Source organism: Schistocerca gregaria, chromosome 8, assembly GCF_023897955.1.
Source record: "Schistocerca gregaria isolate iqSchGreg1 chromosome 8, iqSchGreg1.2, whole genome shotgun sequence".
Lineage (NCBI taxonomy): Eukaryota > Metazoa > Arthropoda > Insecta > Orthoptera > Acrididae > Schistocerca > Schistocerca gregaria.
The window spans coordinates 438563310-438590000 of record NC_064927.1 but is presented as its reverse complement, the minus strand read 5'-3'; the positions used below and the strand labels follow the sequence as shown (position 1 = coordinate 438590000).

The following is a 26691-nucleotide window of genomic DNA, read 5'->3' as shown; positions in this document are numbered from 1 at the left end:
CCACAGTCACCTATCTTCAGGATTTCTGGGAACTTCGGAGATGCAAAACATTTTTGATATGTGAACATTGTCGCACTACGGTTCTCGGGCGATCCAGTAATTATTTATTTTATTTTATTTTAAATCTAGTTATGGACCACTAGTATTTATCGAGCTGGTTATTCATGTGGTCATGCCTGAAGATGGTAATCAATTAATAGCGTGACCGATAAACATTTGTGGTCTGTGACTGGATTTTTGATAAAATAAGACAAACTTCAAACAGTAAAATTGCCAGACTGTGCAAGGGACAGCGAGTGTAAGTTAGACTACTAAATCTTTCTCGTTTGATATTGAGCTTTCGATGGGAAAGTGTACTGACACAATGAACGCCGTCGTGTATTGTAGACGAGGTGAAGTGCACGCCTTGGGCTACTTTCACGCAGGAGTTCAACATGTGTACGTATATGTGGCCCGAGGACAGACCTGCAGCCTGCATCCTCATCGTCTTATCATTTAATTAATTGACATACTTACTGTGATATTTCAAAATTAAGCAAGTTACTGAAAAAAATATCCATGAAAAGTAGCGGTCGCTGTGAATTTGTGTCTGGTGCGAGTTAGGTCATATGTGGTGCGTAGCAAATGCAGTTAATATATCCAAGTAATCTTGAAACATGGGATAGGGTATGTGGCTCAACCTATTCTGCAGAAAATGGACTGCTTATAGCATACTCTGATCTGCTTTGGCGCCCAGACGACAAAGGGGAATGAAGTATTCATAATACCCTTCTATCTCGTAAACAGTTTGATATCGAAACAAGATTTTGCCAATTGATAGGACCCAAAGAGGAGAGTAGGTTGCCATATGGTTTCTCTCCATAACTTCCTTAACTAGCGCGATAAAATATAAGTAACTACAGACTTTTCCAATGGAATAAAGTAATTTTTAATGGTCATTGACCCCTCGTGAAAAGAAAAATGTTCCTAGCAACAAGAAGAAGTTCACGAGACTTGGCTCTGACATTCACAATAAGCAATTGTAAGAATTGTGGAGTCAACTACCAAAGAGTTGGGGGAATACCTCCAGCCACACCATATCGGAGCGAAAAGGATTTTCTAAACACTGTAAATGATTCATATAACATAACGTACTTTCCAAATTCAGTCGGTGATGTTAAGAGCAAACAAATTTTTCTAAAATGCCCAGAAAATTCAGGTACAGCGTTTTATAGTGATAAACATGTTCGCTCAATCGTACAACAACCAGCTGCAGATCCTTATGGGAAATATATTAAAACTAATGTCAGTGGATATGAGAAAGAAAGGGAAGGTAGTAGATTTAATTCTTCAAGTGTGTTCCCCTTAATGCAAAAATGGGAGCCTACATACCACCAGACTGTCCATTACCAAAGATAGAAATTGGCTGCCATTTGTTTTCATTGCAGATGAGGCACGTCCATTGTTGAGGCATTTTATCAAACATTACAATCGATGGGTTTTAGATCCAGGGAAAGAATATTTCGACAAACGCTTTTCCGTGCCAGGACGACCACGACGAATAACTGATTGTGCTTTTGGAATAATGAGTGCTAAGTGCAGTATATTTTGGAAGCCAATACAAACCAAATGAGATGGTTTTGAGAAATTCCCACATAATAGGATACCATTTTCATGTATTTGTCAGTTATTCTACTTCAACATTATTATCGACTCTCGTTTTAAGAAAATGAAAGGAGTTAGATATTAAGGAAATGTTTTACATACTTGCTTATAAATGCCCTGCCGCTTCGTTGGATAACTCGTTCAGAATGAATCTGTTGTGATGAGATCTGCCTCGCTGGGCCAACAAATAATGCCAAATTAAACAAGCTGCAATCAAGGTTCCCGCTGATTCAATATTCTCAACAGTACAACAAAAGAAATAGAAGCGCCAGCAACAGTACTGACTCTCCTACCTGCAGCAACAGCCGATAGTTGCCAGCGTTTTACGAATGCAGCTGCAATAACTCGAACTCTCCGGTAACAGCTCTCAGAAACAAACATCTTTGATTCACTCAGCGCCCCTCAGTTCGACGCTGCTCTGCTTGCAGCGCAATTACAGTGCGATTTTTTCCACCGTATACAAACTCAAAGAGATTGACAGGTGAGAGGATGTGGAACAAAAATGGTCTAGTGAACATGCAAAGTTTCCATGCTAGAGACCATTTATTCAACTAAATTTTGTTACGGAGACTGCGGTCCAACACGCGCTGTATCATGCAGCAACAGTTACAGAATACTATCCTAGAGGATAGTACTGTTCCTCATACGTCATTACCTAGCGTCCCCTTCTGCCTTAGTGATTGGCAATGTTGTGCCCTATTAACTTCTCTTGCTGACCCATTTTCTTGTGGATGTCATACAGCGTCAATCACAATCGTTCCGTATTCGAATCGAAGATTGCCAACCTGGTGTTGAGTAACGGAAAGACAAATGACAGGCGTTGGCAGGCAGCAAAGCTGCACCAGGAATCCTATGCCCGCTAACAATCAACACAGCATTCAGCGTTTGTAACAGAGCTTCTCCGTTTGTCTGAGACAGGGTCGTTTCAGAAAGCAGGAATTCAAGAAGGACATACCCGAAGTGTTCGGACACAAGACTTGACGAAAAATGTGATTAGCACTGTGGAAGGCGCCAGCCATATCAGTACCAGGCAGTTGGCTCGCCAGTACAGGGTAAGCCAGACGGCCGTGTGGAACATTCTCCATGACAGTTGTTATTACCCTTATCGCTTCCAACGTGTGCGCGGCTTACTAGCGACAGACTTTCCACATCGGGAGCTCTTTTGTCCCTGACTTCTTCACCAGACAATCACGATTCCGGGTTTTGTGTCATCCATCCCATTCACAGATGAGACCACCTTTAGCTCTCATAACAGTCTTCTGTGGGATAATAATATAAAGACAGCGATTCATCATGATGGGTGCAGCCGGATAATTGGCGAGAGTATTTTGAGGCCAGTCTTCCTTCCATGTCGCCTAACAGGCCTTGAAGGTGACCTAGAGTTTGTACACGACGGAAAAAAGCACCCTGTATACTCACGCGCACTGACCACCTCTGGTCTGTTTCTCCGCTCGCCGCGCTGAACTGCTCTGGTCGTGCCAGGCCACTCCACTGTAACCGCAGCCTTAGGCATGGGTGAGAGCGATGTAGTCACTTCCGGCCACCCACATGCACGACAAGGGTACATCAACAACAGCTACAAGGTTCATTACTGAAGACTTTCGCATCAGACTTTCCATCTAACGTGCACAACGCTGTTTACTTTCTCAGGATCATAAGTATATTACCAATTTCTTGCTCACTTCTACTGCTAGCTTGAGACCACGTCTTAGGACAAGAATTAAATACATAAAAACAAGGCATCAGTACATACTGTGGGTGGGGTGGGGAGATTACTGGATTACTGCTTATAAAGAAAGATGCTGTTATGGGTTTGAAAATATTTCCCCCCGGACTCAATGCATTTATGGCACTTTTGTGTCCAGCTGCTAAGAAACCTGATTTCGATTTTGCTGCTAACTACTCAGCTGTAGCTGTTCTGGCTTCCTCAGTGTTCGGATATCGTCTTGCTTTCAGATATTTCTTGAAGTTTGAGGGCAGGCTTTTATCTCAAAAGACTGATTTGAGCAACATGTCTATAGATCTTTGTGTTTCGAACTTCTCTGGATGTGGAGAACCATTGTGTATTCATTCTTTGCACTGTTCTTTTGTGTCTGGATCATAAAACTGTATCCATGATTCATTCATAATGACGAGACTATCCAAAAATCCTACAAGATACCGGCGATATCAGATCAAACCGGACTGTGAAGCAACGGCTCGTTCATGTTTTCTTCTTCATTGATACATTTATGAGCCCTTTTGGTTGAGAAATTTCTCATGTCCAAATTCGCAAGAGTAATACGACCCACAGGCTCTCTTAATACACCCAGGGTTTCTGCTGACTTTTAGCAGTTACCCTCCAGGATCATGGAACGAAAAGTTTCTGGAACTGTGATGTGAGTTAGCCTTCCAGATTGTTCTCTATCTTCAGTTCTGTAACTCTCTGTTTTAAATGCGCCAACACAAGGTTTGATAGGTACCACCTAATTTATGGGCCATACTGTTAAGAACTTGATTGGCCATGTTGTTTTCAAAGAAAGATAATCAATGTGAATCCTCTCCTTTCTTGTGCCATGTTCATTTCAGACCTGGACAGAAAATAAAAACAAACTTAACTTTTATGCAATTACTATAAAATATAATGTAAAAACGAGGTTAAATGCGGAAACATCAGAATTAGTCTGCATCCATTTTAACTAGGAAAAATCAAGGAGTTCTCAACGCCCACTAGTAGAAACAATGGACAACAGGAAAAAATTCAATAGCTGCTTTGATGGCCACAATTGTTGTCCTCAGATATCTGACAACTGTGTACAAAACAGAAGGAGTGGCCATACTCCATCTAAAATTGGTTGCTGTTATGATAGCCGCCGCACGAACATCCAGCTGTCATTAACTTTGTTATTCTGAACTGGTATAAATTTCGTGTGAGCGGAGTGATACCTAACAGGGAATACATATTAAAATAACGTACATGCATTACGTGACTATGATGTAAGACGGCTGTAAAGGGACCAAACACATCCACGTTGGAAAAATAAAAGATATATCAGGTGTGATAAGAACATCTGTAATTCATAAGGTCTAATTCATAAGGTCTTTTTAAAACAGTTCATTGTCCTCACAGTCGCATACAATTTCGATGGAAATTACCGGTTTCGGCCGTCACCAACAATCTTCAGGTAATAGTTAATTTGGTTCTTTCGGTACGAGTCTGAATGAACTGCTGCTTGCTCTTCTCATCCGAAGATGGCTGGTGAGGGCCCACCGTGCTACTTCATTAGGGGCACTCGCCCCCAACAGCACCGTGGAATAGTCCTATTGAAAAGTAACACCTCACGTATTACGACATATATACCAATGAACGAAGGGATGATCAGTTCGCGTTTCGTGGAACGCAGTTAGCCGCTGACGAATCCACAACTTCGTTCATTTTTGCTCTTCGTCATCCAACTGAAACCGTCGGCCAGGCACATATTTCTTCAGGTCACCGACGACTTGAATATTACACGGTAAAAGATCCTGACGAAACGAAGGATGCTGCACTGTTTCTCAACCTGATCGCTGTGGCAGTTTAGGGATGGGGCGTTATCATGCAATAAGGCGATTTAGTGTGACAGCATTTCTGAGCGTTTCGAGTTTATGGTGCATCACAGTTTCTGCAAAGTGCCTTTGTAGCACTGGGCACTGATTGTGGTTCAACGCCAGACGAATTCGACAAGCAGAGGCCCCCTATGGTCAAAGAAGATCATCAAGACCTTACCAGAACTTATGTGAATAGGTTTGGAGTTATTTGACGGGGGCGATGTGAAATATTTCCTCTGCTGGCTTTGCTGTTTGCCCTCCACCTGTTCGGAAGCACCATGGTGCACGATAACATGCACCCCCACACTGCTAATCGGACGAAGGCTACGCTTCAGTAATTTGTTTGGGAAATATACTCCGCAGCCTGGAACTCCTTAGGAAAAACATGTATGGACACGAGTCGGACGAGAGAGCGCAAGACTTGGTTCTGTTATGGATCCGTTAGTGGGTTGCCGCGTTCTACGAAACAGGAATTGATCATCTCATCTCCCAATGGGGTATATGGCCTAATGTGTGTGGATGATTACCTTTGAATGGAACTATTGCATGGTCCGGTTTTCATGTGATTGCCCCTCGCACGATGGAAATATTTGTCATCCAATTAGTTTATGATATGCATCTATGTATGGATGTACGTTACAAATTGTTGACAGCCGCAAAGTAAGTCAGGGAGAGTTACTGGGAAGATGGATGTAACAGAAATTCATTATAGGGTGAAACACTATAAAAATCCTTGGTGCAATAATAAGCAGGTGATAGAAGAGGAGAGGATGGAAACGAAAGAGTTAAATCTCATAATTGAAGAAGTTATGGAGGAAGCATTGTGCAAAACAAAGGAAAACAGGAAGGCCCCCACTATTGGCATGTAGGTCTGCATTCGGATAGCAATACACCTGCAGTTCTGCATGAATGCACCCGATAAGTCGTTTGTAGGTTTCTGGAGATATGAGGTATCAAATGTCTACGCAAATGCCACGCAATCCCGTAAATTAATGGCCGGAATTTTAAGAGCGCGGAGCTGGCTCCTGATAGCGCCCCACATGTTTTCTGCCAGGTTCAGATCAGACGAATTTGGTAGCCAACATCTAATTCACTATCAGGCTCCTTGGCACACATTAGCACGCATCAGGCCTTGTGATACGGACAGTTATCCGGTTGGAAAATGCCATGGTCGTCGGCGAAGACATCAAGCACGAAGGGATGCAGGTGGTCCATAATAATGTTCACTTAGGCCACAGGTGTCATGGTTCCTTCCATTACTACCACAGATTTTATGGAATCCCAGATTAGTGTCCTCAGTGGCCTGTGTCCCATGACGTGGTGAATGTCTAGAACGGGTTAAGAGGGGGGGGGGGGGGGGAGGGTTCCTTTGGCGCATTCTCCGTGTTCTCTGCTCAGACAACACTGGAAATGAAAACCCTCCTTTTCTACATCTTCATGATTATTCTGGAACTCACACTTAAGTGTCTGGTAGAGGGTTCATCGAACCACTTGTGACATTCTACTCTCGAACAGCGTTCGGGAAAAACGAACACTTATATCTTTCTATATGAGCTCTGATTTCTCTTATATATTACGATGATCAGCAAAAGATTTTCACTCTCTTAAGAGAAAGCTGTTATTTGAAATTTCGTGAGAAGATCCTGAGGCAGCAACAAACGCCTTTGTTGCCACCCCAACTCATGCATGCTATCCATGCCACTCTCTCACCTACTTCGCGATGGTACTAAACTAGCTTCCCTTCTTTGGATTTTCCCAATGGCGATGTTCATAATGTTCGAACTGTCCATGTTCCAAATTCCTACTGCAAATCGACGTTAATGATAAGGGTCTGTAATTCAGCGAATTACTCCTGTTGCATTTCTTGGACAGTAATGTGACTCGTGCAACTCTCCAGTCTTTGGCTATGGATCTCTTGTCGAGCGAGCAGTTCTATATGATTACTAAATATGGAACTATTGAATCGATATACTCAGAAAGGAACGTAACTGGTATACTGTCTATACCGGAAGCTTTGCCTTTCTTAAGTGTTCTTCGATACACGGAGGATATCTAATTCTAAGTAAAATTTTTCTCGATTTGAATACTAGAGTATTTACTTCACCTTATTTTGTTGAGGAATATCTGAAAACCGTGTTTAGTAACTCTGTTTTAGTGGCAGTGTTATCAATAACATCACCATTGTTATCTCACAGTGAAGGCGTTGATTCCGTCTTGCCACTGATGAACTTAACATACGACAAGAATCTCTTTGGGTTTTCTACCGAATTTCGAGACAGAATTTCGTTGTGGAAACTATTAAAAGTACCTCGCGTTAGAGTTCCCACTAAATACTGAGATTCTGTAAAATTTAATCAATATTGTGACTTTTGTGTTCTTTAATGTGTGGCATGCTTTTTCGCGTTGGTTCTGTAAAAGTGTTCTAATCTGTTTGGTGTACCATGGGAGATCGGCACCATCTCATATCAGGTATACAGGGCGTTACAAGAAGGTACGGCCAAACTTTCAGGAAACATTCCTCACACACAAATAAAGAAAAGATGTTATGTGGACATGTGTCCGGAAACGCTTAATTTCCATGTTAGAGCTCATTTTAGTTTCGTCCACCTACACTCAATGGAGCAAGTTATCGTGATTTCATACGGGATACTCTACCTGTGCTGCTAGAACATGTGCCTTTACAACACAACATGTGGTTCATGCACGAAGGAGCTCCTGCACATTTCAGTCGAAGTGTTCGTACGCTTCTCAACAACAGATTCGGTGACCGATGGATTGGTAGAGGCGGACCAATTCCATGGCCTCCACACTCTCCTGGCCTCAACCCACTTGTCTTTCATTTATGGGGGCGATTGAAAGCTCTTGTCTACGCAATCCCGGTAACAAATGTAGAACCTCTTTATGCTCGTATTGTGGACGGCTGTGAAACAATACGCCATTCTCCAGGGCTGCATCAGCGCATCAGGGATTCCATGCGATGGAGGGTGGTTGCATGTATCCTCGCTAACGGAGGACATTTTGAACATTCCCTGTTACGAAGTGTTTGAAGTCACGCTGGTACGTTTTGTTGCTGTGTGTTTCCATTCCATGATTAATGTGATATTCAGTCTAGCTACGACACCCTATTGCTCACCAACCCCTGTATCTGTCATGATGATCCTTATTTGGTCAGAACTATTTTTTGCTAAGAAACGAACTACGTTACCGCAACCGTTTACATCTCGAGTAGGGTCATGAACTAACTGTTCGAAATAATTTTCTGAGAAGGCACTTAGTACGATTTCGGACAACATTTTCTGCATACCGCCGACTGTAAATGTGCATTTCCGCCATCATACCGAGGGTAGGTTAAAGTCTCCACCAGCTATAATTTTATGAATGGGTACCTATTTGAAATGGCGCTATCTTTGACCTGTTAAGCAACTGCATCATCCGGGTCGAGGGGTCGTTAAAAGAAACCAGTTACTAATATATTCCGATTGTCAACTATAGTTTATACCCACATCAATTCACAGGTACAATCTAATTAAATTTCACTACAAGGTAAACTACTTCTGACAAGAATGAACAATCCACCACCAACTCTATTTAATCCGTCCTTTCTGAATACGATTAGGTCGTTTGTAAAAATTTCGGATGAACCTATTTCAGGCTTTGGTCATCTTTTCGTCCCGCACCTGACGGTGTATTTATAATATTTCGCTGTTCATCACTATATCCTTTGGAAACTCAGAACTAGAACTTACGTACATTTTGAGTGTATAAAAATGAAATAGCAAAATTTCCCGATTTCCTAATGCACGAGAAATGTGTGATTACGAAATCTTCCTCCTCTGATAGCCAGCTTTCCTCGAGGAAGTTAACTGACTAATTGAACGCCGTGCTTTATTGCAGAGGTGGAGAATTGCACGCCTGGGACGACCTACAAGCAGGACTGCAACACGTGTACCTGCGGCCCTGATGGCAAGACGGCCGCCTGCACCCTCATCGCCTGCCTTCCAAGGACGCGCAGAGGTGAGCAGAGTCTCTCCACTGTAACACTGAGACCATTTCGGCACATGGATGCTTAATCAACAACGGTGATGAAAAAAAACCTCATCTTCTGTTTATTCTGATAGAAACTGCACCTACAACTAGATTGGAATAACAACTCAGTAGTCGACTGTAAGACGTACACGGGGACGATGTCGCTTCCGCGATACGTGCAAGCACGAAATGGCTGCGGCACCAACAGCTGTTCCGTTCATTACCGCATACATTCGCAGATTTCCATTAAAGTGCGTTACGCTGTTCGCCGACCTCGGGGGAGATCAGTTTGCATTCTATAGAAATGCTGGAAAACGTGGTCAGCACTGACCCTACGATTTATTTTAGAAGATAAGTTAAGGAAAGGCAATCTAACTCTTCTAGCATTTGCAAAATTTAGAGAAATCTTTTGACAATGTTGACTGGAATATTCTCTTTCGAATTCAGAAGGTGGCAGGGGTAAAATACAGGGAGCGAAAGGCTATTTACAATTTGTTCAGGAACCAGGTGGCAATTATGAGAGTCGAGGGGCATGAAAGGGAAGCAGTGGTTGGGAATGGAGTGAGACGGGGTTGCAGCCTATCTCCGATGTTATTCAACCTGCATATTGAGCAAGGAGAAAAGCAAACAATAGAAAAATTTGGAGTAGGAATTGAAATCCATGGAGAAGAAATAAAAAAAATTGATGTTTGACGACGACATTGTAGTAGTGTCAGAGACAGCAAACGACCTGGAAGACCAGCTGAATGGAATGGACGGTGTCTTGAAAGTGTGACGACTGCGATTCTACCCTGTCACTAAGTATCGCCAAAATACCCGAAAAGTACCGTGTTAACTAATGCAGTCAAAATCAAGTCGTATCTAAATAGATGTTTCTCCAAATTTTACTTCCCAACACAATAACTGACCGTGCATTAATCCCACTTTACCATAGAATATCCATATTAAATAAGATTTAATGACATTGACAAAAAATAATTTGATTCTAACATCGATAAACAAAAGAATGCCAAAGTTGAGTGATGAACCCACAATTTTACACGACTCTCATTCAAAGTAATTACCCACTATTTAATACTGGCACCAATAGCAAGCGACCTTCACTGTCATTGGTCGACGTCTAAGAAATTACTGGCGGGCGCCCTTGTCCAAGTAGCAAAACATTACAATACTTCTGGTAAATGTTATTTTATACAACATTAAAGTAAATTACATATACCTTTACCCAACTATTTTCTACCAAACATATTACAGTAAACGATAAACAAAAAAATTAAAGCTTTCCACATTCAGTAAACTCTAATCAATTATCTACTTCCAGAAAAGAAATAATTTCCAGTTATATATTACATCTAGAAAACAGCTTTTATATCTATATTGCAGGACAAACGAAAAATGCGCTACAACATAAAAAATATAGGAACAGACGGAAAAAGAAAAAAAAAAACAAGATAAATATATATCTATCGCAGATAACGATGTCTTCACGAAAGGAAGTTATAAGATGAACATTAACAAAAGCAAAACGACGATAATGGAATGTAGTCGAATTAACTCGAGTGATGGTGAGGGAATTAGATTAGGAAATGAGACGCTTAAAGAAGTAAATGAGTTTTGCTATTTGGGGAGCAAAATAATTGATGGTGGTCGAAGTAGAGAGGACATAAAATGTAGACTGGCAATGGCAAGGAAAGCGTTTCTGAAGAAGAGAAATTTGTTAACATCGCGTATAGATTTAAGCGTCAGGAAACCTTTTCTGAAAGTATTTGTATGGAGTGTAGCCATTTATGGAAGTTAAACATAGACGGTAACTAGCTTAGACAAGAACAGAATAGAAGCTTTCGAAATGTGGTGCTACAGAAGGATGTTGATGATTAGATGGGTAGATCACATAACTAATGAGGAGGTACTGAATAGAACTGGGGAGAAAAGGAATTTGTGGCACAACTTGACTAAAAGATTGGTAGGTAGGCACGTTCTGAGACATGAAGGGATCACCAATTTAGTATTGGAAGCGTGGAGAGTAAAACTTGTAGAGGGAAACGAAGAGACGAATACACTAAGCAGATTCAGAAGGATGTAGGTTGCAGTAAGTACTGGGAGATGAAGAAGCTTGCACAGGATAGAGTAGCATGGAGAGCTGCATCAAACCAGTCTCAGGACTAAAGACCGCAACAACAACAGCAATACGCTGTTCGTTTTTTCAGGACTTCAATGATCATATCAATTTGTTGCTCATTTGTGCTACTTGTATAAGCCTATTTTTGAGTAAAATAAAAGAACAGAACATCAGTACATACGAGGAGGCGATGGGCGGGGACAGAAGAAAAACGTTCAAATGGCTCTGAGCACTGTGGGACTTAACTTCTGAGGTCATCAGTCGCCTAGAACTTAGAACTACTTAAACCTACCCAACCTAAGAACATCACACACATCCATGCCCGAGGCAAAATTCGAACCTGCGACCGTAGCAGTCTCGTGGTTCCAGACTGTAGCGCCTAAAGCCTCTCGGCCACCCCGACCGGCGGGGGGAAAGAAGATTAGGTGAATATTGTGGATATTGAAAGATTTATAAGCGAACACTAATGTATTTTGCTGCATGATGGCCGCCATTTCAGGTGTAGTCTTTCACAAACAAGATTCCTTTTCGCAGATTTCCTTGATGTTTGGAAATGAAGAGTTTCGTCATTTTGTCGAGAAGTTCAGCATAGTACTTTGCCGTCATGGTTTTACCATGTTGTAAGTAGTCAGTATGTAGGATTCTATGTTTATCTCAAAGGATGAATACGAGCAGCTAGTCTGCTGATAATCAATAAAATTCTTCTGGGTATGTGAGCTCATTGTCAATGTGTATAATTCTCCGACGTTGTGAACAGTTTTCCTTTCTTCCTCATAGTTCCTCAGTTTCCTTAGGGTAGCAAAAACGAAGGCCATTTGCAACTGTGACTGAAACGTCGGAGGATTTTACACACTGACAATGTGGTCACATGCCCAGAAGTATTTTATTCACTCTGACAACGGCCTCGGAAGCCTATGTCTACATTGTTTACTGATCTTAGAGTTTCACACTTATTTGGACGTGGGAACAACTCGGTCTCCATGCTAAGTCTATAGGGAACAACTCTGTCTGAATCATAAGTCTATAGCCATGTTCCATCCATGGTGACGAGACGATCCAAAAATCCAACAGGATCCCTCGGACCTGGACCAAAATTGACTGCAAAGTAATAATTTGTTGCCGCTTTTGGTCTTCATAATGTCATTTGAGAACCCATGTCTCAGACCTTTCTCATGTCCAAAATTTCATGAATAATGTGACCAACACTTTCTCAGGATATGTAAAGGGTTTCTGCTTTTTTTATAGCATTTATCCGCCGATAATCCAGGACCATGCAATGAACAGCATCCTCGGTTTCCGGAGCTGTGACTTGAGTTGGCCTTCCAGGACACTTTTCACATTCTGTGCTTAAATGCCTTGTTTTAAATGCAGCAACGAAATTCTTGATAATGGACTAGAAAATGGTAGTTATCACCCAATTAATCAACCATATCAACATAAGTTTTGTTTGGCCGTGATTCCTTTTTAAAATAGAGAATGACACCATGATTCTCACTGCAAAGTCTTGTGCTATGTTCATTTCAAATCTGCACAGAAAAATAAATACAAATGTTACTGCGGCACACCTAACATGAAATATAATGTAAGCAATAAAGTTTAATGCCGAAACATCAGAATGAGACTGCGTCCATTTTAAGTACCGAAAGCCAAGGAGTTAGCGTGCCGTCTGAGAAATATATACGAAAACAATTCAACAGTGACGCGAACAGCCGTGTTTACAACGGGTACAGATGCCACACTGTAAATACATGTGTCCAAATATGTAAAATGGAAGCAGAGATCGAGAAGGCAGTGAGACAGGACTGTAGCCTACCCCAGTATTGTTCCATCTGTGAGCAAGCCGTGAGGTAAACGAAGGAAAAATTTGGAAAGGGAATCAAAGTTCACACAGACGAAAGTTTTGCGGCTTCCCGATGACGTAATTATTTCAGATATGGTAATTGACTTGCGAGAGCAGCTGAACGAAATGGATAGTGCCTTGTAAAGAGTTTATAAGATGACCATCAAACAAAGAAGAAAACAGGGGTAATGGGATCCATTCGAATTTCATCAGGCGATTCTGAGGTAATTATATTAGGAAATGAGAGTTTTGCTATTTGGTCACAAAAAAAACGACGATTTTCGCAGTGGAGGGGAAATAAAATGTAGATTGGCAACAGCAATTGAAAAGTTTCGAAAATGAGACATTTTGTATTTATCATCATCTTGAACAGTTCCCTGCTCCAAGTTGGGCCTGTTTGGAATACAAGCTTCGGCATCGAGTCCGGTTTTTACATCATCTTTTTTACATTCACTCTGGGCCAGTCCTCGCCTCTTTTTTCAACATACTCATCCACATCTTTCAGCTTTCTATCAGTTGGTCTTGCTCTTGGTCGTTTCCTATGCATCCCCATTTCATTTGTCTTCTTTGGCATCCTCATGTTTTTCATTCCCGTTAAGGGCTCGTGCTTGGTGTTTCTATTCTGCTCTGCTAGAGTTTCTCTTTCGATTTTTCCCTTTCCCTTTTTTTCCTCGTCCTGTTTCTCCTTGTTAATCCTACCCTACCGACGAGGAACTTCATTTCTCGTGCCTGTAATATGGCAGCATCTCTCCTCTTCATTATTCACGTTTCAGATGCAAAGACCAGTTATGGGATGTAGTTTCTGTGTAGTACTTCTTTGCTATGTTGTGGGATGTCTCAACAATTCAGGCAAGAAGAAAATAGAAGTTTTTGAATCGTAGTGCTAGACGAATGCTGGAGATCAGTTGGCTACTGAGAAGGTATGGAGCCAAAAGGTAGGAAAAGAAATGTGTGGCACTTCTTGGCTAAAAGGAGTAATCGATTTTGACAGAACATATCATGAGGTAATAAGGAATTGACGGTTTGGTGATGGGAGAGGTGGTTGAGATCAAAGATGTAGAAAGAAGTATGGAGTGAAAACAGTAAATAGGTTCAAGTGGATGTAGGTCGCAGCAGTTATTCGGAGATGAAGAAGCTTGCACTGGACAGAGCCGCGTGTAGGCCAACATGAAGGCCACAACAGAAAAAAAATCTCTAGTCTGCATTTTTTGCGTATATGTTATACACAATAAGAAATAGCTTTGTACACTCTGTAACTGCGATTCTAATATGATTTACCTTTCATAGTGACATAAAAAACGAAATAGCGCTTCAGTTCGGGAACTATCTCATATCTAATTACAGCTAGAGAGGGATATGTTCTCCCTTTTTTTGATAAAAGTACTGTACAACATACAAATTTATGAGGTTATTCAACTGCTCATCTTTCCATGCCGCTCATAGTTTCTTACTATAACACGGATTCAAAGGGCAAACCCATTCTAGGCGTTACGTTACCCAGGATCAATGTAAGTGTGGTTTCCCCTACACGGTAGAATTATAAGTTTACGTACACTCAGGCCCCATTTTCCAATGTGGGATTACAAAGGAACATAAGGAGTACTGTCCCAGTTTCATTCCGGTAGTATTTCAAATGTGAATGAAACAGGTAATAAACGATTACACTAGCTTGGAGAAACATATGAAATCGCTGAAACTGAAATAAGATCCAGCTCCCGATGGAATCCCTTTCAGATTCTATACAGAATCTGCAGTTGAGTGCCAGTCCCATTTTAGCTATAATATAGCGTACATACCTGTAACAGAAAAGTTGGAAGTAATCACATGTGCCGGCCGCGGTGGCCGCGCGGTTCTGGCGCTGCAGTCCGGAACCGCGGGACTGCTACGATCGCAGGTTCGAATCCTGCCTCGGGCATGGATGTGTGTGTTGTCCTTAGGTTAGTTAGGTTTAAGTAGTTATAAGTTTGAGGGGACTTCTGACCTAAGATGTTGAGTCCCATAGCGCTCAGAGCCATTTGAAGTAATCACTTGTACCCCCTACATGAAGGGTAACAGACGTCATCCACAAAACTATCTTCCAGTATCTCTGATACGCATATGTTTTAAAATCTGGGAACATGCTGAACCCTATGGTAATGAGGTGTCATGAAGAAAAGGACCTTCTTCTTGCGAACCAACATGAATTTTGAAACATTGCTCAAGCGAAACTTAACTCGCACATTTCTGAAATGACAATCTGAAGGCCATTGATCAGGGCAAATTAGGAGTTGCAGAATATTCGAAAAGCATTTCAGTTAGTAGCACACAAAAATCTATCAAATAAAGGAGAAACAAGATTTGTCACTAGATTGAGGATTTAGTGGTAGGGAAGACGCACCATGTTGTCTTAAATCGAAAATAATCGACAGATTTAGAAGTAACTTGATGTGTGTGCCAGGGAAGAGTCCAGGAACAACTACTGTTCTTGTTGTATATTAACGCCCTTCCTCTGTGGTCACACTGAAAAACATATGAGAATTTACCATTTCCCTCTCTGTTATTGACTCTGTGTAGATCAATGCCATGTGAGAACAGTAAAACAATGTCTCATAGCAACCGAATTGAGAATCGATGTAATTCCAGTGTGAGCAGTCTTATCTACAGACTGTCCATTGTAAGCTGGTTGGAACTCCTGACCAAAGATTATCATTTCCATACATTTTTTCATGTTATACGACTATACTACTCTAGCTAAAATATGTTAGACAACTCACCTTCTGCAACTCAGTTGTAGTCCTGTTTTTTTTCGTCATTTGGGAATGTAATATTTATCTCGGCAACTAGGCTTCTTTTTTTATTTAGTTTTCGTTCGCCAGGTAGTATTTGTATCGTTCGTACTGTGTCAATTATTAAATTATAGAACCAGTTGGGAAGCTATGGCGAAGTGGGGCATAGCACTGGTTTTGTTAAGAAATTGCAACAAGACTATAAATTTGCTCCCCACCAGCAACAGAAAACAGACGTCTGTGTCCGATTCCCTGTCTCGAGATTAACATGGGCTCTCGGGATTTGTAACTTTGTGCAATGTGAATACTAAACCGTGTGTTCATAGCTTTCTAAATAAGTCACAGAAGTTGCTCACGACTCATGAGTGACCTCCAACACGTTTTCATACTGTTGTCAACCTACGTTTGGTTGCCGTTCACATAAAATAAAAGTGTCTTAGGCCTGCGTCAGCTGTCAGAAGATCAGTGAAGTGACTCTCGGCGTCCACCCAAAATCTTTTCAAAGACAGCCGTCTCTTCAGCAGTTTAAGGGTTGTGATTTAGCAGAGCCTAGTATAAAAATGCATTTAATAATGTAACTAAGCTGCCTGAAGGCCAGCCGTATTTTCATTTATATTAATATTAACTTAAAAGAAATTTGTTTGAATGTAGTAACCATACTTGGTTCCACTATGTCCTCAACCCCGATTGATATCTTAGCAAAATAAAATAGGTGAATTTATTTGCGGAACGTAAAGGTATTGAGAATTTGTGATTAAAGTGGCTCATCTTTAAGGACATTCCGTGCTGCATTCAAATCTGGTCTAAGATTTTGTGGGAATGTATTATTTCTGAACTTTATCTGCTATCCTGAATGAGATTTTCACTCTGCAGCGGAGTGTGCGATGATATGAAACTTCCTAGCAAATTAAAACTGTGTGCCCAACCGAGACTCGAACTCGGCACTTTTGCCTTTCGTTGGCAAGTGCTCTACCATCTAAGCTACCGAAGCAACTCAGATGGTAGAGCACTTGCCCGCGAAAGGCAAAGGTCCCGAGTTCGAGTCTCGGTCGGGCACACAGTTTAATTTGCCAGGAAGTTTTTTTATCTGCTTTGTAAATAAATGTTACTTTTCAAATCAGTCTTAGTTAAACTAGAATATTACACGGTAGCTCCATTTCCGCACACTTCGAATTCGTCCCCAGTGAAACCTATTATCCTAGAACCGTATTTATTTGTTATTGATTCTCAACTCATGATAGAAAAATTTTATAGTGTCAATAAACTGGTTACAATATTCGAAATATAGATTTCTTACAGGAATCTGAAAATACATTTCAGTACTGTATCGTATGGAGAGAAATCAATCAGAAAATATTTTATTGCAGTCGTAAATATCGGTTACCGATCGGAAGAAAGGTGTTCACTAGAAATAAATCTTGGCTAGGTACGACGTTTTTACTGTACTGAAAAGCCAAGGAAACTGATACACCTGTCTAATATGGTGTAGGGCCCCAGCGAGCACGCACAAGTGCGCAGTACGACGTGGCATGGACTCGACTAATGTCTGATGTAATGCTGAAGGGGACTGACGCCATGAATCCTGCAGGGATTCGTTAGAGTACGAGGGCGTGGAGATCTCTTCTGAACAGAAAGTTGCAAGGCATCCCATATATACTCAATAATGCTCAAGCCTGGAGGTTTGGTGGTCAGCGGAAGTGTTTACACTCAGAACCGTGTTCCTGGGGCCACTCTGTAGCAGTTCTGGACGTTTGGGGTGTCGCATTATCCTTCTGGAATTGCCCAAGTCTGTGGCATGCACCATGGACATGAATAGATACAGGCGATCAGGCAAGATGCTTATGTACATATCACCTTTCAGAGTCGTGTCTAGACGTATCAGGGGCTCCATGTCACTACAACTGTACACGCCACACACCATTACAGTGGCTCCACCAGCTTGAACAGTTCCCTGTTGACATACAGGGTCTGTGGATTCAAGGGGTTGCCTCCATACCAGTACACGTTCATCCGCTCGATAAAATTTGAAACGAGACTCTTCCGATTAGGCAACATGTTTCCAGTCATCAACAGTCAAATGTCAGTGTTGACTGGCCCAAGAGAGGCGTAAAGATTTGTGTCGTGCAGTCATCAAAGTTACACGAGTTGGTTCGAAAGCCCATATCGATGATGTTCCGTTGAATCGTTCTCACGCTGCCACTTGTAGATGACCTGGCATTGAAATCTGCAGAAATTTGCGGAAAAATTGCACTTCTGTCACATTGAACGATTCTCTTCAGTTATCATTGGTCCCGTTCTTGCAGGATCTTTTCTGGCCGCAGCGATGTCGGAGATTTGATGTATTACTGGATTCCTAGTATTCACGGTATGCTCGTGAAGTGGTCGTACGGGAAAATCCCCACACCATTGCTACCTTGGAGATGCTCCCATCGCTCGTGCGCCGACTATAACACCACGTTCAGACTCACTTAAATCTGGGCAACTTGCCATAGTAGCAGCAATATCCGATCTAACAACTGCGCCAGACACTTGTTGTCTTATATTGATGCTGCCGACCGCAGCGCCGTATTCTCCCTGCTTCTGTATCTTTGTATTTCAATACGCATGCCTATACCAGTTTCTTCGGCGCTTCAGTATATTACTTTGCACGAAAATTTTATCAGAACTACCGCAACAAATATCCTTATATTACTTAAAGTTATTAGTTTTTCTAAACTTGCTTCATCGTTATCTTTGAGTTGTGAAACAATCTTAGTCATTATCACATCAGCAACAGTTTCTTGAAAAACACAATTTAAATACATTGAATAGATTGTACGGTAGAGTTGATTTCTTGAGCTAGGCAGATGACTGGACTGAACCGAGTCGCTGTTGGTCTACTGTGGTGGTCACGTGGAATCGCTTGGACCCACTTACTTGTGATGTCTCGTCAGCACCAATCTCTACTCTCGAATGGCTGTTGTTACAAAAAATTACATAGTTTGGAAGGACACATAGATTCCCTCCCTTTCAGAGAGATGTTCGTCTAAATCCACAGTCAGCTTTCATGATTGAGAAGGTAACAGTATAATGCAAACCTTGGATGGACAGAAAAAAACCACAGAACATTGCGTCCATAGTCATTGTTCGAGTGATGGCGTCGCAACTTTCAACTTTGGTTTGAGAATGGGAACCATATTTAACTTCTAAAACTTGTTAGGTACACCATGTTACAGTCAAAATGAGCGTTAAACTCTTGAACTCTCTGGTAGCTCCTAGCGCTAGTGGCGGTTCCCTGCGCCGTGGGTGAGTCTTCCACCTCGACATACTTGCTCCTCCAAAGCGCCAACCCCTGGTACAAATTCACACAGATCTTCCATAGCGTTTCACAAACAAGCACTTCCACAGCGTTGGGTCCATCATTGTTCAGCCTCAAAATACTTCCCGTCTAGCTGACGGTCAGCTCTTCATTTTCTAAATTAAGTTTATACCTTCGGGCGTTTGTGGACATTCTAAAATGTTCAACTTTCCTTATCCGTTCTTAATTAACAACAGTTTTGCGTTTTTGAAGAATCGATAAGGTTTGAATCTGAAACTACTTGACCTAATCGCTTCTGTGTATGAAACTCTCCTCACTACCTTCCCATTTTATGCTTCAAATGTCTATTGGCGCTCATTTCCATCTGGCGATCGATGTTGTACAATATTTGATATCTCAGATCTCTTACAAATAAATTACACTATTCAATTGCAGAATAGTTAGTACCTAATTGGATGCGCCGTTATACTGCAAAGTCAGAAGCTCATGGATGAGCCCACGTACTTGAATTGTTGAATATTGTCAATAGAAAAGACATCACGGCGTGAGGGAGTGAAACCTGCTTTGCCAAAGGCGTGTTTTAAGGAACTGATTTGCATGTAGTTTCTTTAACGATCACTGTACTGTTCCATCTTGTTTCGATTTGCGAGGTTTTTAGAAAAACAAATTTGTCACGCAGTTTGTTTTGTAAAGCGCTCTAGTGTCCCGGCAGTGTTCTACAAACGATAATGGTGGATCAAAACACAGTAAGTGTATCACATAGAACGATCGTAACTTCTATAAAAATATTCTCTCTTAGGTTTCTTGGAGAACATTTTGCCATTGTTAATCATTGTCAGCGTAGTGGTAATTCCTGTCTCTTTGGCAACACTGCAGAGAGGATCAGATTTGTGTGTAGCCAAACGATTTGAAATGTTTCTCCTCCATGCATCTCGCTAATCAAACGGGCGTAGATTGCGATGCCTCACGAAGTTAATCCTATGTGGATATGTAATCGCTTATAATTTATCGTGATCATAAATGTTTGTGGGTGGTCACTTGCGTGCGGTAAGTAATCAGCATTCACTTTACTAATCTTTGTCTAGAAGGCAGAGTTTGTATCTTACAACATCAACAGAATTTTGATTTAAGGAATCGACGAAGTAAAGTTACTAAAAAACCTGAAGAGGAAGGTACAAATATTAATGGCCAACACTTTGAGATAACGATGTTACATGGACACCATACATAGGCTGAGTTTATTGACGGAAAAAAGAATACTTTCATCTGCACAAAGCACCTCTTCTTTCTTCTTCTTTCGTTTCACCCTCTTTGGGGTACGCTGGATCAATCATTTCTTTGTGCGTTGTTCTTTTCTTAGGGCCCAGTATTTCTTCATTCTTTCTGATCTTCTTCTCCTCTCTTCTTCCGAGATGAAGGGTTTGGACTTTTGTGTGGAATTGTCTTGAAATCTTATGTTTTCATCTTTAGTAATTAATTTAGCAGTTCGATCAATAAGTGAATTTTCTGAAATCTTTAATTCCACTAGATTTTTCTCTGTTTCTTTAAACCAGTTGGGCTTCGTTTTGCGATTGCGGAAGAAGTCAAAGATTTGTTTAGTTAATCTGTTGGAATTCATTCTGAGAAGATGACCATAAAAATTTATGCTCCTTTGTCGCATAGAATCTGAAAGTTTTTTAATTTTCTTGTAGAGAGTTTCATTTTTGATGTATATAATCTCATTGTCTTGAAATTTTGGCCCAATGATTTTTCTTACAATTTTTCTTTCCTTTACCTCAAGTTTCTCCATTTGGCCTTTGAAATTCATGTTAAGTGTTTCTGCTGCCTACAGTGCTTCTGGCTTAATCACTGTCTTGTAATGTGTAAATTTGGACCCCCATGAAAGGGATTTTTTGTTGTATGTATTTTTTGTTACTTGAAAGGCCAACTCAAATTTATTTTTTCTGTATTCCATTGCTTTGCTTTCCCCAGCATTCCAACTAATCCATTCTCCAAGATATTTGAATTCTTTTACTATTTCAATCTTCTGTTCTTGAACTTTGATGTATTTACATGAGTCCTTGATGTTTGTCAATATCTTAGTTTTTTCAAAGGATATATGAAGACCAATTTTAGCTGCTTGTTTCTTTAGTTCAAGGATTTGCTCCCGTGCTTCTTCCATTGTTTCAGCAAACAGGGCCATATCATCTGCAAAAGCAATGATATTTACTTTAAGGTTCTTCTTTTTGCAACCCAGTCTTATACCACTCTTAATGTTTGTGTTCCATTCTCTGACTACTTTCTCAAGCGCACAATTGGACAGCAACGGCGAGAGCCCATCGCCCTGTCGCACTCCCGTTTTTATTTCAAAGAGTACCGATAGTACGCCCATAAATTTAACTTTCGAAAATGTATGTGTAAGGGGCGCTTTTATAATAGTTGTTTTCTTATCCAGACCCATTTCTTCCAATCCAATTGCGGCTGTGCCCTGTTCAAAAGGACTTTAGAAAGAATCTTGTACGTTATATCCAGCAGTGATATTCCTCTGTAATTGTTGGGGTCTGTCTTCAAACCTTTCTTGTGGATAGGGTGGATGAGAGCTGTTCTCCATTCTGCGGGGATCTCTTCTTCTTTCCAGATTTGATCGAAAACACACTTTAGGGATGTAACTGTATTTTTGTCAGCCTTTTTCCATAGTTCGGTCACTATTTGTTTTTGTCCGGACGCTTTGTTGTTTTTAAGTTCTGGAATGACCTTCTGTAATTCTTCAGTAGTCGGTGGTTCTGAATCCGGCTTCTCACGGTTGTTTGGGATGGATTAAAATGTTTCAAGGATTACTTTCGTTTTACTTTACAATATCTGATCACAGTGTATAGAAATACGCTTTGTAATGATTATTAAAACACTACACTTTATGTTGAAACAAGACTGCAATGATGTGATTACACTTTCACTAAACAATAAACACTATGTCCTGCAATTGATCAAACTGGAAGTTACATTCGCCACACACAAATGAATTTATGAAATCGTGTAGACGGATTGGTACCATTGTATTTTTCTGTTGTAGGTAAGTAAAACTGTAAAGTACCTTTTGGTCTTTTCTTCTGCAACAGTACTTCCAGTTTGCGGTAATATTTAGAGCGAAATAGCTGGTAAGGATTCTTTGTCAACACTACGGTGTTTTATTTAGTTACACCAGTATTTGGCATTTAGTACATGTTATATTTATACCTAACTCAAAGATCTCCAGAAAAAGGGAAAGAAGTTAATGACTTTAAGCAATAAGTCGTCCTAGTATGAAAGCAATTATATGAACTGCACCAATAAAAAATATACCTTAGTGTCTTCACACGTGATAAGCATTGATTATAGCCTCTTACGAGAATTGCTACAGTATGATGAATTTGCAGCTTTTTATTATGGCTTGGATGTCACAGTACTTTCCACATCATACTTGGCCAACACAACGTAATGCTGCAACGTAATGCCAGCATACAACAATATAAATCTTAGTGGCCCACAAAATATAGAGCAACCTCTACTTCCTTTCATAAGAGCAGCTTAAAAGAATTGCTGAATTATTAGTAGCAACTTTATCTCATCCATTCGAGCCTTTTACAACAATTATGCTCAATTTTGTTCACCGCAACGTAACATACGTCTTCACCGTTTCACATGTATCTCGAGACAGTGTTCCAGTTCTACTTATAGAATGTTCTAGTGAGCAAAAGGGCTGTAATTTTGCCTCCAAAACAATTCCGTGGGGAAGTCCCTACTGTTTCTGTCTTAGAACTAAAATCATGACCCTGTATTTACAGTCCACAACAATTACAATGATAAAAGCAGTTTTACGAAATACATGCAACTATATACAAATCATTATTTAAACAGTAAAGTTCAAAAATATATCTACAATTTAATATTGCTCATTTATCTGTCTGGCATCAGTACTGTGCAGTTGTATGTGAGCTCAGTTTATCACTGATGCCACTGGGTAGCAGAAGCGTAAAGTGCTTGTTCTGAGAGCTCACGGCTTTCAATGTATTCTCCTCAATTTATGTACGGCTGATGCTCAAATACCAAGCAACGAATGAATTTTTTTTATTATTGAAATGAAACAGTTTGTGGAAAGTGGTAATGATACTTGTATCGTTACAGGGTAGGTACTGGTACGCTATGTACCTTCTACCACACAAGTTGGCTAGCTGAGTACCAATGTTTTGGGGATGTAGACATTGACACTTCATCTTCACTGTTTACAGTAAGCTTTAAGTTGGACGAAGACACTCGCTACAGATCCTAATTTTGTGCTCACTATTAATTCTACAGCAGATGACGACAGGTGCACACCTGGCACTACCTTCCTGCAAGACTGCAACACCTGTACTTGTGGCCCTGACGGTAGGACGTCAGCGTGTACGCTCAAGGCATGTCTTCCTCGCGAGCAGGGAGGTCAGTGGATTTCTTCAACTATTATGTAATTGGTACGCCATTTCAGTACACTGTAACCTTGTGCTTACTACTGTCTCTACAGCAGACAGTTGCAAACCTGGAACGACCTTCATGCAGGACTGTAACACGTGTACCTGTGGTCCTGATGGGAAAACGTCAGCCTGCACCCTGAAAGCATGTTCAACTGGCACACAGGCAGGTCAGTGTACTACTCATCGTGCTGCCTTCGTGTTATCCTACAATTTATAAGTGGATAGATGAGCCAAAACATTATGACTACTTCCTTAGCACCGCGTTGGTGTATCTTTGGAAACCAACACAGTCGCATATCTGCAGCATGGAGTTCACATCTCCTTGTATCAGATGTCTACGCTTACTTCAAGGAGTTCCAACGACATAATGTAACAAGAAACGTCATTCATCCTGCCAGACGACAAGTTTCCATCGATACCCGGCCCAATCCTGACGGTCGTATGGCCTCTGCCATCGAAATTGACGGTGTCATTTGGTCAACATGGGAACAAGTAGAGGTTGACTTCTGCGAACCAAATGTTCGACAATGGAGCTGCTGAAAGTTGTGCAGCGAAACACCTATGCATGCACTGTTCTCTGCGACGTGTCTGCCTTAGAGCGCCGTCAGTTCTTCTTTGCAGAGCGGGAAAGTCTCCAGCTTTTACGTTCTGTGATGAGACTTGGCTGTCGAACACCTTGTTAACCACTCGTGGTTTCACCATCCTGTAGTCGCTTTCGATAGATGTGCGTGTCTGTAGCACACGAACAGCAGGTCATCTTCGCCATTTGCGAGATACTCCTTCTCACGCTACGGGCCATACAAATCTGTCCATATTCAAACTCACTTTTTTTTCTGTCATCGCTCTTCCGACTGGTTTGATGCGGCCCGGTACGAATTCTCGTCCTGTGACAACCTCTTCATCGCAGGGCCGCTCTTGCTATCAATGTCCTCATTTATTTGTTGAACCTTTTCCAGAGTCTTCTTCTGTAACTATACCCTTTCCGGCTCCCCCCAGTGCTACAGACGTTAGCCCTTGATATCGTAACAAATGTTCTGTTATCACGTTCCTTCTTATCAGTGTTTTCCTATATGTTCCTTTGTGGATCGATTCTACGGAGAACATCGCAGCTCCTTGGCTTATAAGTCCACCTAACTTGCAACATTCTTCTGTACCTCTACATCTCAAAGGCTTTGATTCTCTTTTGTTCTGGGTTTTTCAGTGTCAGTGATACTAATGTTGTCCTCTAAATATACATTCTCAGAATTTTCCTCCTCAGATGAAGGTCTATGTTTAATAATAATGGAGTTCTTTTGGCAACGAACGCCTCTTTGTCTATGTTGGTCTACGTTTTATATCCTCTTTGCGTCCGTAATGGGCTACTTTGATTCCATTCGTCTTTCTTCGGTTTATTCTATTTCCTTATTCTGTACTCATTACACTGATTATACCATTCAACAGGTTTAGTAATTTGTCTTCACCTTTATTAAGAATATCTTTTCAGTCTGAATTTTAATCCTATTCTTGAACATTTCATGTATTTCCATCATTACTTGTTTGATGTACAGACTGAACAGTCGGAAAGAAAGACTACATCCATGTATTACATCGGAGCATTTCCTACTGTCCCCTCTTAGTTCTTCGACACATTGTACGAGAACCATTCAGTAAGTAATGTAACACATTTCTTACTGAAATCAATATTGTTTTGTCAGTTTATTGCCCATTCTTTTGGCTACTAAACCCTTTTTATGAACATTACCTCCATTCAATGCGAAGGCCTTACCCCACCTTACTGGAAGGGCCAGTATGCCAGCATGGTACCACTCTACCAGTCGAAGTCGTGCCAAAGTAAAAAAAAGAGAGTGTGTGTGAGAGAGAGAGACAGAGAGAGAGAAGAGAGAGAGAGAGAGAGAGAGAGAGAGAGAGAGAAGTGTACGTGATCCTAGCTATAGTGTGGATGAGTAAGAAGAGTCGACTGAAGATTTGTACGTTTATCTCGCGTCCGCAGTTGTGTGATACCTTGCGTTGTCATATCATTTGAATATTTGTGACAACGAACACACTGAGTTATTCTTCACTTTACAACGTGGCGGGAGTCGCAGCCTTGTGCTGCCGGCCAGCAGGCGGCAGATGATGATGATGATGATGATGATGATGTCTGGTTTGTGGAGCGCTCAATTGCGCGGTCATCAGCGCCCACTCGGGAGATGGGACAGGTTTACGCGACCTTATTGCGACGATGACAGACCCCTCACCCGACGACTCAACATGCTTTTGTTGACCTCCACGTCTCCATAGACATTCTGCAAGCTCCTATAAATATCAATGACAGCTCTCTATTTGGGACGCACCACCGTTACAGACACCATTTGTACAGTCCCGTCAATTTTCGGAACTTCATGAAACTATAAGGGCTGATGTCGAAATATTCTACGATGCCCCACGACAAATTCCACATTTCTTCAACCGAACTTGGTCGAGAAAAAATTGGGTTGCATTACTTATTGAACGCCCCTCGAATATTACCCGCAGTTCCCTAGAGCTTACTCTTTTCTTTTTGAGAATTTCGAACATTCTGCAATATTTTACATTGTCAAAAGCTTTCTCCAAGGTCGACAAATGCTACGAACATATCTTGAATTTTCTTCAGTCTGGCTTCCATTATCAAGTCCAATCCTCAACATTCTTTTTCATTCTTCTGCACATTACCCTCGTCAGCAATTTGGATGCAAGAGATGTTACGCTTATTACTGCAATAATTCTCGCACTTCTCTTGTCTTGCTATTTACGGAATTATGTTGATGATACTTTTCCGTAGTATGTCACCTGTTTGATAAATTCTAAACATCAACTTGAACAGTCGTTTGGTTGCCGTCTTCCTCAGTGACCTTAAAAACACCGATGAACTGCTTTCTATTCCTTCTGCCTTACCTGAGCTCAAGTCTTCCAAAGCTGTTTTAAATTCTGTCTCCAATGCTGGATGC

At 41.1% G+C, this 26691-nt stretch overlaps 1 protein-coding gene across 6 annotated transcripts in view; it reads left to right on the top strand.

The window, feature by feature from the left end:
• The window catches only part of LOC126284693 (teneurin-4-like), an 81421-nt gene that overhangs the window by 31796 nt on the left and 22934 nt on the right, over positions 1–26691 (top strand). For 4 of the 6 annotated variants that reach the window (XM_049983822.1, XM_049983821.1, XM_049983820.1 and 1 more), the window contains 3 exons: positions 9106–9225; positions 23571–23693; positions 23776–23892. In XM_049983822.1, coding sequence (XP_049839779.1) covers positions 9106–9225; positions 23571–23693; positions 23776–23892 — 360 coding nt within the window. The remainder of the gene's footprint in view (positions 1–9105; positions 9226–23570; positions 23694–23775; positions 23893–26691) is intronic. The other 2 variants (XM_049983819.1, XM_049983823.1) reach the window with 2 other exon arrangements.